At 39.8% G+C, this 14,359-nt stretch overlaps 1 protein-coding gene across 7 annotated transcripts in view; it reads right to left on the bottom strand.

The window, feature by feature from the left end:
* Rnf111 (ring finger protein 111) overlaps window positions 1-14,359 on the bottom strand; it is an 82,874-nt gene that overhangs the window by 35,341 nt on the left and 33,174 nt on the right. For all 7 annotated transcript variants that reach the window (XM_029565270.1, XM_029565268.1, XM_029565271.1 and 4 more), the window contains exon 2: window positions 631-1,529. In XM_029565270.1, the coding sequence (XP_029421130.1) occupies window positions 631-1,510 (880 nt within the window). In that variant the 5' untranslated portion in view covers window positions 1,511-1,529. The remainder of the gene's footprint in view (window positions 1-630; window positions 1,530-14,359) is intronic.

The raw sequence follows: 14,359 nt of genomic DNA, 5'->3' as shown, positions 1-14,359 counted from the left end.
GGCAAAACATTCATATATATAAAATAAAAATAAATAAATTAAAAAAAAAAATGTACAAAATGGTTAATCTACAAAAGAAAAAAATCTGACCAGACACAGTGGCACACACTTTTAATCCCATCAGAGACAGGTAGATTTCTGTGAGATTGAGGCTAGCCTGGTCTATACAGCAATATCAAAGCCAACAGGAGCTACAGGAAATTCTGAAGGCTGGAGAGATGGCTCAGCAGTTAAAAAACGTGAACTGCTCTTCCAGAGGACCCAGGTTCAATTCACAGCACCCATATGAGGCAGCTCATCACTACCAATAACTCCAGATCCAGAAGGATCAGGCACCTCTGACCTCCAAGGGCACCTGCACATAATATGCACTTATCCACACACAGACATACACAGAGACACACATACATACATATATCTAAAATAAAGAAATAAATTCTGACTTTATTTTCACTAGAAAGTCCTTTAGTATCTTAAAATTAGAGTCATAGTTCAATTTATTATGGCAATTTGCTTACACAGTTTAAGAATAAAAGTTAAAAAGAACTTGGTTCTTCTGAAATATCACAGGTGCACAAAGTCACAGACTCAAACACCAGGCAGTATTTTCCAATTTTACTCCAACCTCACCTGAGGGAGCAGCTGGATTGCTCGGATGGTTTTCACTGGCAGAAACAAACAAATCTTCTTCTCCTTCCGTGGATGAGCTGGAAGAGGACTCGCTGCTGAGGTCATTTTCACTGGAACTACTAGAGCTAGGTAACAACGCGTATTTTCTTTGGGCTAATACTTCCCGTTTTTTCCTCTGCATTAATATCCTCTCTTTTTGTTTTTGTGTCCTCTGTGAGGAACTATTTTTCACAAATCTCTTTCTGTATGGAAGTCTCCTTAATGAGCTACTGGGAATACAAGGTCTTTTCATTAATAATCCTGATACAGATTCTGTCTCTGTCCGAGGCCACTTCTGGGACCGTGCACTGTGACTTTTGCTTTTAGCACTAAGAATGGTCTGTGAATGTCTTACAGAGACTTCCTTATCCTCATCTGAAGTCACAGTATCAGAATCTCCAAAATGAAGACTAGATGAGGGAGAAGATAGACAATCACTGAAGGAGGAATCGTTTTCTTCATCACTTGGTGTCTCTAGATGTTGCCTCAATCCTAATATTCCCTGATTTTCTTTAACACAATTCTGCATATAAGACGGGCCAGCCTGCTGGCTTTTGCGTTTTTTCCTCACAACAACACTTTTTTCTTGTTCTTGCTGTTTGTCATTCATGTCCTTCTCTTGTTTCTGAGAATCATCACACAAGTGAGAGAATTCATTCCCCACTTTACTATTAATCATCTCCACTTCTACAGGAAAGCTTCCAGCTGCCCTGATGGGCTGTGGGTGCAGAAGGATCCCTTTCAGACTCCCCTGTGTCTTTGGTGCATCAGAAGGAATCTCACTCTTCATATCCACTTTCAAAGTATAGAGCTCGTTATAGTCAGGAGTCCATTGAGACATGGGAAACTTTAAGGAAGGCCTAGAAGACACAAGGAGATATTTAAAAGACAACACATTTTAATTACACTATTTAACTTAAAACTTCCAAAATTCCACTGAGAGTATCTCTTTTAATAGAGCAGATCTACCTTATCTTTCCAGGACACAAAATGGCTATAATGAGGCATTTTACTATTCCTATAAAATATTTTTCTGACATCAAAACTTAGTATCCTAATATTCAGAAACACAGTAACCAGCATAGACCTACTTGACAACTTTCATTAGCCAAACTGAGTCTTACTATATAATCTGCTAGCTTTTGCAATATAGAAATAGAACACTTTCTTTAAAGCTTTATTTATTGAAACTAGAGAAAAGAATTAGAATTCAAAAAACTATAATCTACCCAGCAGCAATCACACTACTAGACAGACATCCAAAAGGAAATCAGTCTGTTGAAGAGACATCAGTACTCCCACACATTCACTGCAGCATCAATCACAATAGCCAAGAAATGGAAAGCACCTAAGTGTCCATTAGATGATGAATGGATCAAGAAAATGTAGTACATACATAAAACGGAATACCATTGGCCCATAAAAAAAATGAAATCCTGTCATTTATAATATGAATGTAATTAAAAACCAGTATGTTGAGAGAAATAAGCCAGGCAGAATGACAAGCAGGGCATGATCTCATCCCGTGTAAAATCTAAAGAAGTTGATTTCATAGAGGTTGGGAGTAGAATAGATACCAGAGGCAGGAGAAAGGGGTAGGGATGGGGAACAAGGGAAAGCTGTTTAATGAGTACTAGTAATAGTTAAATAGGAATAAGAAGTTCTGGAATGATATTGTACAGTAAAATGATTAGAGATACATAATACATTGTATATTTCAAAAAGCTAGAATATTATGAACATTTATACCAGTGAGAAATGATGTTTGAGGAGACATACCCAACTAACCTGATTTAAACACTACACTACGTATACATGTATCAAAACTTCCAGAGTACTCTATAAATACAGACAATTTTTAAGTATCATTTAAATATAAATTTAAGGATGCCAGTCGTGGTGGCGCACGCCTTCAATCCCAGCACTTGGGAGCAAGAGGCAGGTGGATTGCTGTGAGTTCCAGGCTAGCTGTGGCTACAGGGAGACCCTATCTCAAAAAGACAAAAAAAAAATACATAAATAAATAAATAAGTATATAAATTTATTTGAGGGAAGAGCTTGCGAGGCTGCACTCCTGGGCAGTGGCAGAAAATCGTTCCTGGAGAAGGAGGTATCTTCTTCAGTAGGTAGCCACTGTTAAGCTGCCAGGTTCCTGTGAACAACCCTAATTAAACTCGTTAATTTAACAAAAAAAGACATGAAAGTAGAAAGGGGACTACTTGGGAAGAGGAAAGAAATCAGTGGGAGAGCGAGACAAGAAAAGATAACTGGGGATGAATATTATCAAAATACATTATATATGTATGAAAATGTCATAGCAAGTCATTATTATGCATATTATTAGTGTGTAATTAACATATGCTAATAAATTTTTGAATTTTAAGAAAAAATAAACCATAATAAAATAATTCAAAGCCAGATGTGGTAGCATACACCTGTAATCTCAACACTTTGGAGGGTGAGGCAGGAGGATTTTCACAAACTCAAAGCCAATCTAGGTTACATAGTAAGACCCTGTTTCAATCCACCCCCCCCCCCCCCGGGACTACTCAAAAAGTAGTTCAAAGACTAGTTTGTCAGTATGTGCTGTGGAATACTGTCCTCCAGGCATGACATGACGACTGCCCCCCTGAACTGTCAGCAGCTGTGATTGCCAGGAATCCTATACAAGACTGGGCCCATTAACTTCCCCTCATGGAGGGAGGAGGGGCTCACAAGGCCCACCTCTTCCTAAGGAGTTAGAGATAGTTAACCCCTGCTAAAGAGAAGGGGATCTTGAGTCATGCCCTCAGGATTTATAGGCAGTTAACAGCTGGTAGGCAGAGGGGGTTCACAAGACCACATTCACAGTCAAGGATTTATAGGCAAGTTTGCTGCTGCTGGGAGAGAGATTTTTTTTTTTCTTCTGTAGTATAGCCACCCTTTGTCTACACACTCCAAGTAACCCCAGGTAAATTCATTGGTTCACTAAGCCACAGCTGAGATTGTTTTTTTCTCTCATTGGTGCCTTATGTGGGCTGAGTAAACATCTGTTCATGTATTCTCAGAAAAGTTCAAACATGTTTTCTCTTAGTATGCCTTTTGTTGTTGCTGTTTGGTCTTTTTCAGATAAGGGTCTCCCTGCAGCCCCAGCTGGCCTGGAACTCACTATGTAGATCAGGCTGGCCTTGATCTCACAGAGATCTGCCTGCCTCTGTCTCCCCAGTACTGGGATCAAAAGCATGCACCACCATACCCAGCCTTTAGTATGGCTTTTTAAAGTGGTACTTGTTAAATACTTTCTGTATACTTAGACAGTTTCTACATTAGATTAGATAACGAGCTAGTAGGAAAAGTTTTTTTTCCCTACGATTCTTTGCTTCACACAGATAATTTATGAGAACGTTCAGATCCAGAAGCTAGAGTATGGACTGTGAGCTGCTAAAGCTTGCTCAGTTACAAATTAGCAGCAGAGCAGACCAAACTTCCCGCCATCAATCTAAGCAGAGTTAGTCCACCCAGACCCTCAAATGATGACTTGCTGAAACACAGGAACTTGGATTTTTACAGCATCTACACCAATGTTATCCCTTAATTTCTTACTGTGTGTATAATATGTGTATGGGGGGGCACATGCCACTGTGTGCTTGTGGAGGACAGAAGACAACTTTGTGGAGTCAGTTGTTTTTTTTTTTAAACTTTTTTTTTTATGTGTACGCGTGTATTGCCTGCATGTAGGTAAGTGCACCCGTGTCATGCAGTGCCCACAGAGGTCAGAAGAGGCTGTCAGATCCCCTGGGACTGGAGTTATGGACAGTTGTTAGCTGCCATGTGGGTGCTGGGATTCAAACCCTGGTCTTCTGCAAGAACAACCAGTGTTCTTAACTGCTTAGCCATCTCTCCAGCCCCCAAAGTCAATTCTTTCTTCCCAGTATGTATGGGTTTCAGAGACTGAACTCAGGTCAAAGGCTTGTGTGTTAAGTGCATTTACCTGCTGAATCATCTCACTGGCCCACCAATGCAATCTTGTATGTAAAAGAATGATAATATGCTGGGCATGGTGGCGCATGCCTTTAATCCCAGCATTTGGGAGGCAGAGGCAGGCAGATCTTTTGTGAGTTCAAGGCCAGCCTGGTCTACATAATGAGTTCCAGGATAGCTGGGGCTACCAGGAGACCCTGTCTCAAAAAGACAGGAAAAAAAAAAAAAAAAAAGGTAAGAGTAGTGAAGATGACTCAAAATGAAATACTCACCGGAAAGATAAAGTGATTGATGAAGATTGTAGTAGACAAAATAGGAATATGTAAGCAATGTTAACATGTTTTTTTTGTTTGAGACATGTCTCACTATATTCGTTCAGACTAGTCTCAAACTGTCAGGATCAAGGACTGTCCTTCCTCAGTTTCCCAAGTTGAGGTGTGTCACTATCTGGCTTAAAATGTTTTTCTACGGGCTGGAGAGATGGCTCAGCGGTTAAGAACACTGGCTGTTCTTGCAGAAGACCTGGGTTCGAATCCCAGCCACTCACATGGCAGCTAACAACTGTCCATAACTCCAGTCCCAGGGGATCCAACAGCCTCTTCTGACCTCTGTGGGCACTGCATGACATGGGTGCACTTACCTGCAATACACGCATACACATAAATTTTTTTTTAAGTTAAAAAATCTTTGTTTTTCTAACAAGTTTTTTTTTTTTTTTAATCAAGTACAGCATGTACATATTCTAAGTTTCTAGTTTGATGAGAATTCATGTAACTAGCACTCAGAACATAATCAGCACTCAGAAATTCTCTCCCCACCAGAACGAAGTACCCAAAGTTGTAACCACTATCCTAACTTTGTTTTAAAATGACTATATGTGCCAGGCGTGGTGGCGCACGCCTTTAATCCCAGCACTCAGGAGGCAGAGGCAGGCAAATCTCTGTGAGTTCAAGGCCAGCCTGGTCTCACTATGTAGTGAGCTCCAGGACAGTTGGGGCTACAGGGAGACCCTGTCTCAAAAAGACCAAAAAATATATATATATTATATGTATGTGTGTGTGTGTGCCTGCATGAGGTTATGCATACCATGTGTAGTATATGTTGTCTGGAAAGGCTAGAAGAGGGCATCAGATACCCCTGCTTCTGGAGTTTGGGGTGGTTGTGGATGCTAAGAACCAAACTCAGGTCCTCTGCAAAAACAGCCAATGCTCTTAATTGCTAAGCCTTCTCTTCAACCACAACTACCCTAACTTCTAATACAACATATCTGTTTTGCTCTTAACAGACTACTTAATTTATCTTATTATTTATTTATTTATTTATCTATTTTTTATTTATTTTGGGGGTCTTTTTTGAGACAGGGTCTCCCTGTAGCCCAGCTGGCCTGGAACTCACTATGTAGACCAGGCTGACCTTGAACTCACAGAGATCCACCTGCCTCTGGCTGGGATTAAAGGCATGCGCCACCACACCCAGCTTTTTTTTAATATATATAGTTTTAGTGAATCTTTGAGCATTTCATACATCTTGACCATATTTAGACCCCTCCCCTCTCTGCATCCTCCCCTCCACACATACCAGATTTCATACATTCTGTCATATCTGTTAAGGCCTAGCCAGTCAAGTTTGTGTCTCCAGATGTCCTTTGGTGTGAGTTCATCCACTGGAGCCTGGTCAGTTTATCTAGCATCACTGCCTTAAAGAAGACCAACTCTCCCTCCCCAGCAGTGATCAGCTGCCAACAGTTCCTCAGATAAGACTGGGACTTTTTACTCATTTCCCCAGTTCTGTGCTAGGTTTTTGACTGGTTTGAGTTTGCATGGGTCTTGTGTATTCTGGGCACCACTGATGCTAAGTTCATGTGAACAAATTCCCAGCCACCTGGAAAACCCTTGTTTTCCTGAGGTCACCCACCAACCCTGGCTCTTACAGTCTTTCAGCTCTCTCTTCTGCAATGGCCCTGGGTGGCCGAGGCTTAAACCACTTCTTAAAAAGAAAGGAAAATAAATATTTAATATCAAGTGTTGTCCCTTTCCACAAATGACAGTCATCAAAATGCATAATCTCTCAGGTCTTGTACTTTATTTTGTAACTCTATTATCAGAAAACATGAAAGTAAAAACTGTAATAGCCTATCCCTAGAGAAATCTATTAAACCCCTATCTTGTATTATTATTTATAAGGACAGGCAGTGTACTTTCCAAGATCAGTCTCGAAATGCTGTGTGAGCACAGTATGATCAGCGGCAAAGTAGGAACACAAAGATGAGCGAACATAGGGACATGGCAACCAGCAAATTTACAGGACACCACCAGACCAAGACCACCATAATGAAAGGCAAGACAGTACAACCCACAACAAGGCACAGGTAGGTGTTAGTCGGGGGGGGGGGTATACTGCAATAGCTGCAGTAAGATATAAATAAGTGTTGGAAAAGATGTAAAGAAACTGGAACTGGCCAGGTGTGATGGTCCATGCCTTTAATATCAGCACTCTCAATGCATAAGCAAGCCAATCTCTGTGAGTTCCAGGTCACCTTCTAGACAGTGACTTCCAGGCCAGCCAGGGATATATCATGAGATCTTGTCTCAAAAATAAAAAGTATGGGGGCTGGAGAGATGGCTCAGTGATTAAGTGCCCTGGTTGCTCTTCCAGAGGACTGGGTTCAGTTTCCAGCACCTACATAGTGACTAACAACCATTCATAACTCCAGTTCCAGGGGCTCTGACACCCTCTTCTGGCCTCCATAGATACTTCACATACAGGTATATGTACATACATACAGGCAAAACACTCATACACATTAAATAAATGGATGGATGGATGGATGGATGGATGGACGGACAGATAGCTTAGCAGTTAAGAGCATGTACTGCTCTTGCAGAAAACCCAAGTTCAGTTCCCAAGAACCCTTATCAGGTGGTTTCATAACTGCCTCTAACTGCAGCTCCAGGGAATCCAATGGCCTCTTCTCACCTTCACAGGCACTTGCATGGGTATGGGTGCGTGCGCGCGCGCGCACACACACACACACACACACACAGTGTTAAAAAAAAAAAAATTTCAATTAATTAAAAACAAAAAAAGAAACCAGAACCATCATATATTGCTGGTGGAAATGTAAAATGGTGCAGCCACATTGGAAAGTAGTCTAGTACTTCCTTAGAAGATTGTAAACACAGGGCTCAGAGAGAGAGCATGCACATAGCATATATGCAAGGCTATGCTCAATTGCCCATCCCCAAAAACTGAAAACTACAGAATCAACTACTGAATGAACAAATCTACATAATGGATTAAATACAGTCTACTAGTCAAAAGACATTAAGTATTGATTGAAGCTACATGCTAATGGATATCATGCTAACCAATCATAAAAGACTATAGTATAGAATACCTTTTATATTAAATGTCTAGAATAACCAAATATCTAAACGTAAAAATGAGATTAGTGATTGCTCATGGCTGCAGATGATACAAGAATTAAGATTGTGAAGAATTAAGGGTTTCTTTACAGTGAACTAAAAGTGTTCTGAAATGGATTGTGGTGATAGCTGTTCAATTCTGTGACGATGTGGAAACCAACAGTGTATTCAATTAGCTGCTGATGAAAAGTTGAAAGGAAAAACACAGGCACTTTAGAGCAGCAGATAATTATAGACCCTTATCAACAGAAAACTTGATACATCTTTTTTTTTTAATGTATGTGTCTGTGTGAGTATATGCCATGTGTGTGAGTGCCCAGAGAGACCAGAAGAGGGTGCCAGATCCCCTGGTACTGGAGTTACAGGAGGTTGTGAACCACTTGACATGGGAACTAAAGTCAGCTCCTCTGGAAGAGCAGGAAATGTTCTTAACTTCTCAGTCATCTCTCCAGCCCCCCTTGATACATCTGTTTTATAGATGTGAGGTTCTTCCAGAAGTCCAGGTCTCCCAAAAGTTGGATCTCTGAGAAGATAATCTTTTTCGTTTCCCATTTCTTTATGTCCCAAAGCCAAACAACAAACTCTTGGTTAAATCTGCTATGATTTCAGTCAATTTGGCCTTCCAAATGACATAAGATGGAGAGGCATGAAGAAAGGTTTGGTGGTATATCTGGTATGCTTTGTGTCTATATACCAGTAACTGTTCTCTGAGTTATCACACCATGCAGTCATTAAATGCAAAATTAACATCCCGAATATTAACTAAGAAATTCTCACTAAGGGACTACAAATATATGATCCATTTTGAACTAGAAAAAAAGGAATAAGTTTGTGAGAAATAAATAAGTATTCATGTGGGGGCATGCATGAGCATAAGCCTGTGTGTACGGAGGCTAGAAGTCAACCTTGGGTTTCATTCCTCAGAAGCCATCCACCTTGTTTTTATGAGACAGTCTCTCATTAGGACCTGGGGCTCACAGATTCAACTAGGCTAGCTGGTCAGTAAGCCTCAGGGATCCTGTGTCCACCTCTTCAACACTGGGATTGCAAGTCCATGCCACCACGATCAGCTCTTTACCTGAGTGCTTGGGGATCAAATTCAGGTCCTCATGCTTGTACAACAAACACCTTACCCACAGACCCATGTCTCCCCAGCCCTGAATATTGTATTTAGCTAAAATAATAGTGTTTTTAAAAAAGTAGTTTATTATTTTTATTTTATGTGTATGAGTGTACTGCCTGCATGTAGGTGAGTGCACCCATGTCTTGCAATGCCTGCGAAGGACAGAAGCAGCTGTAAGATCCTGGTGGGACTGGAGTTTACAGATAGTTGTTAGTTGCCATGTGGGTGCTGGGATTCAAACCTGGGTCTTCTGCAAGAACAACCATTGTTCTTAACTGCTGAGCCATCTCTCCAGCCCCTAGTGTTTTTTTTTTTTTAAACAACAAAGAATGTTCCAAACTATTTGCTATTTTAAAATAGTCATTAAGCCAAACATGGTGGGGCTCACCTTTAATCCCAGCAGTTGGGAGGCAGAGGCAGGCTCTGTGAGATTGAGGCCAGCCTGCTTTACATAGCAAGTTCTAGGCCACCTGGAGTTATAAAGAGACTCTGTCTCAAAAAAGAAAAAAAAGGGGTTGGAGAGATGGTTCAGTGTTTAAGAGCACTGACTGCTCTTGCAGAGGACCTGGGTTTGATTCCCAGCATCCACATGGCGGCTGCAAACCATCCTTAACTCCAGTTCTAGGGGAATCCGAAGCCCTCTTCTGACCGCCGCAGCACTGCACTGCATGACATGGGTGCATTCACATACATGCAGGCAATACACTCATACACATAAAAATAATAAATAAAAATATTTTTTAAAAATTTAAAAAAAAGAACAAACAACAAAATATTACCTAGTCTTCTATCTCTGTGAAAATTATTGGATGGTCTAAGCTACAAAGAAGGAAAGTATGTATGACACGTACCTATCTACTTGACTACATTACATCTGCTTTACTAGTTCATACTATTTTGATTCCCTTTTCATGCTGTTTGACCCTATCAGCATACTAATTACTCATGAGTTATTAGCTATTCCAAAGTAAACTTTGCATTAGTAAGACCAATAGCTTAAAAAATCCTAATTTCAAAACTGAAATTAGAATTTGGCAATTTACAGTATAAATAAACTTATGTAGGTAAAGGAGGAATTAAGATTATTTCTAGAACTCTGAGGAACCTTACTTGTAAACTGTCACACACTGTCATAAACATTTCTTCTTTTTCTTCCTCTTCTTCCTTCTTTGGTGAGAAGATGTAGCCCCAAATTTCTTGACTCAGGTGACCGTTCTGCCTCACTTTTGAACAACAGCTGGGGGTATAAGGGACATGCTTCTGCTTCTGGCTAAATACTTGTTTTAAGTTTAAATTTAAAACTGAAGTATTTTTCTTTGCTTTCTTTTAGGATCTCATGTATCTATTCAAGGCTGGCCTCAAACATACTATGCAAAGGAGGACAACCTTGAATTTGTGATTGTCTCCCCCTCTGGAGTTCTCACGCAATGTTAGGGATCAAATCCACGGCTTTGCACACTAGTCAGGTATGCTATCAATTGAGCTACATCCCAGCCCTAAAGACACAGTTTTACTTGATTATTTAAATAAGATTTTTTAGATGCCAAAGATTTGACATTTTTCTACAAAAATTCTAGAGATTATCAGAAAAATCAACCAGAAATACTAATGCCATTAACTATGTTTTTTAATATAATTAAGTGAAAAAATATTTGTGTCCCAGGGATACTACTTACTTAGGGTCTCACGATGTAGCCCTGGCCAACCTGGAACTAGGTATATAGACCTAGCTGGCCTCAAACTTACAGAGATCTGCTTATTTCTGCCTCTGGAGTACTGGGAGTAAAGGTACCACACCACACTATGCTTTAAATTTTTAATTCTCTTCCGAATCAGGCAGTAACTTTGCTATTTGCCAGTTTAAATAAATACATTACATCAACTGCCTAAGAGAATATACACGTCTACTACCTAAATGCTTTAAAACCACCTAACTATTGGCATTTGGAGACAGTAAAGTTTTACATTATATAGTGTAAGATGTCAATATTGCATTAGCAAGAATGGTATCCCCCCCCAAAGGTATCACTCTGGCTCGTAACTAAATTCAAAGTGCTCAAACTTAAACTTCTTAGGAGATTTCTAATAGGAATATAAAAATCTAACAATATACTCAATTATGAAAAGGGTTGAGAACCTGAATAAACATATTAGCAAACAGTTAACTTGCAACCTGTTACTGGTAAAAAGGAGGACGTGATACTCAGAAAACTGTAAAATGCAATACTTTTGTGAGTATTGGGTTTGGGGTTTTCTTTTAGTCTAGGTCTCACCATGTAGCCAAGGCTGCTCCTGAACTTGCTATCCTGCATCTCATGCACTGGAATTACAGGTATAGGCCACCACATCAAGCTGTAATAAACTTTTTTTTTTTTTTTTGGCGGGGGGGATGTTAGGTCAAAATGAAAAGAGAAAAACCTTGACAACTTCCCCTGAATAAACAATACAGTTCAGAAAAAAACTGTTAGCTATTATCAAAAAACTCATTTGGCTCCTTGACCATGGGAATCAAAAAGAAACACATACACCATTATGGACAACTCACTAATTGCTTTAAGAAAGTAATGTTTTCATAGCACAGAAACAAATAGCATAGTGTAGAGAAAGCTCTAGGATAAAATTACAGAACACAGCCTAGTGTGGTGGCACATGCTTTTAATCCCAGTGCTTGGGAGGTAGAGGCAGGCATATCTCTGTGAGTTCAAGGCTAGCATGGTTTATACAGCAAGTTCCAAGTCATACAGGGCTACACAGTAAGACCTTATCTCAAATAAGAAGAGAAAGAAAATTACAGAACACAAAACTGCATTTGTTGCAATCAACAATTGTAGTAAGTCTACTGCAGTGCATATGAAGGGCTGCAGGAGACACTGATTAGCACACCAACTTCACAAGAGCCAAAACCTCAAAGAGCTCCACAGTACCAATCCTTAAAGAATTAATACAAGATGCAGGAGAGACAAATATCTCCATGCCCAGAGACACTAAAGGAAATGTAACCCAAAGAGCAGAGCAGAGACTGAGGCTAGAAAGGCTTTAGAAAAGGCATCTAGCACTGTCAGAATAAAAGGAAGATGGTAAGTACAGGTAGGGGACAGCCACAGAAGAGGCAAGCCTTTCTAAAACTTTTTAAATCTTAAACTGAAATTTACATCATTACAGTTGTATTTCCAATGTACCACATAGTAGTACAATATGAAAAAAGAGGCCCAAACTGCCATCAGAATGAAACAAAAGGTAGGTACTACTTATACAAAGCAAAGACATACAAGGATAGACATAAATACTAGAAACGGACAGAATAATCATAAAATCCAGACACCAACAGAATCGACATGGTTTTTTTAATCTTTGCATAGGAAATACCTACTGCTGCCATCCTAGTTGAAATTAGTATTATCGTCTGCCTTAGCACTGCCTCAGCTTCACAGTTTTCCCATTTCTTTTTTTTTATTATTTTATATGTATAAATGGTACTGCCTGCATGTATGAGTGCATCCGTGTCAGTCATGCAATGTCTACAGAGGTCAGAAGAGGGTGTCAGATGTCAGATTCCCCTGGAACTGCAGTTAGGAATGGCTGTTAGCCGCCATGTGGGTGCTAGAAATCAAACCTGGGTCCTCTGCAAGAGGCTCTTAATCATTGAGCCATCTGAGTTTTCCCACTTTTAACAATCCCTTTCTATATACTTGCATATACCCTAAGAATATAAATCAGATCACATTCCATTCCCTGACTCAAAACCTTCCAGAGGTTTCTAAATGTTCAAAAGATAAAACTCCCAATTCTTCAGCACCTTATGAGACTCTTCATGACTTCATGTTCTACCTTACTAGCTCACTTCTTCATCATTAATGCAGCCAAACTGCCCTTCTTTCTCTTTTGCCCATGATAACCCTTTTGTTCTCTATGCTACAATGCTTTTTCCAAAGTCTCACAATTTGCATCTGGGATTAAGTTTTATATCTTTGGACAAGTCTTTCCTGAGTGCTTTAGGTCAGCAAAGAGAGTATGTATGCCTAGCAGGTTTCTAACCAAGGAAAAGGTAACTGATTAAGAGCCCACCTATGCTCTGAAATGCATCCAGGCAACTGCCCAGGGGCACTTTTTACTGACTCTCCAGACCAACTACTGGGGATAGCAAAGATGTTAAGAGAGAAACACAGGATCCCTCTAATGGCATCCCAGCTCTGGGACTCCCTGATGACCCTGCTGAAACTTCCTTATACTTTACTGAACTCTTCTTCCTCCACCCCTCACTCCCACCTCCATTTTTCTTCACTTAGAATCAGACTTACAGTCTGATGGCGCTATCTTCTCTGGTGTTGCCCTCACTTTTCCTTACCAGTATTTCACCTAGCAAAATCCTTAAACACTGTGCATTGGAGGTCATTATCAACAAAGTGAAAAATCAATTCATGAAATGGCAGAAAATTAACTACAAATCATGTATGATAAGAAATTGATACATAGGATATATAAGAACTGCTAGAACAGAATAGCAAAGCCTGATTTTTAAAATAGGAAAAGGACTTGATAGTCATCTCTTTAAGGCCACTAAGCATGTAAGAATAGTCTTAGGAAATGTCAATCAAAAGCATATTACTTCACATCCTTCAGGATGGCTATTCTCAAAAACCAAATAACAACTGTTGGCTGGGACGAGAATGGAAAAAACTGGAACTTTTGTTCACTGCTGGTATTAGCACAGCTGTGGAAAACAGCAGTAATTCCTCAAAAAATTAACATTGACTTACCAAATACTCTAGCAATTCCAACCCTAGTAAATGAAAGAGGGACTTAAATAGATACCTGTATATCCACGATCACAGTAACATCATTCACAATAACCAAAAGGTAGAAGCAGCCCAAGTGTCTGTCAACAGATGAGTGGATAAACAAAACATTACATATCTGTACAATGGACTATCAGTCAGTCTTAAAGGGGAAATACTGACATGCTACATCACGGATGAACCTAGACCAAAAAGCCAGACACACAAGGACAAATACTATGATTCCACTTACAAGAATTACTCAGAATCATCATATTTCCATACAGAAAGTAGAATGACAGCTGTGACAGTCTGGGGAAGGGAAGATTGGGAATTATATTTAATGAACCAAGTTCCCGTTGGAGAAGATGAAAAACATCCAGAGATGGAAGATGGCTGTACAACAA

This window comes from Nannospalax galili, unplaced genomic scaffold (assembly GCF_000622305.1).
Source record: "Nannospalax galili isolate Female #2095 unplaced genomic scaffold, S.galili_v1.0 scaffold117, whole genome shotgun sequence".
NCBI classification, from domain to species: Eukaryota; Metazoa; Chordata; class Mammalia; order Rodentia; family Spalacidae; genus Nannospalax; species Nannospalax galili.
This window is presented reverse-complemented; position numbering and strand designations above follow the sequence as displayed.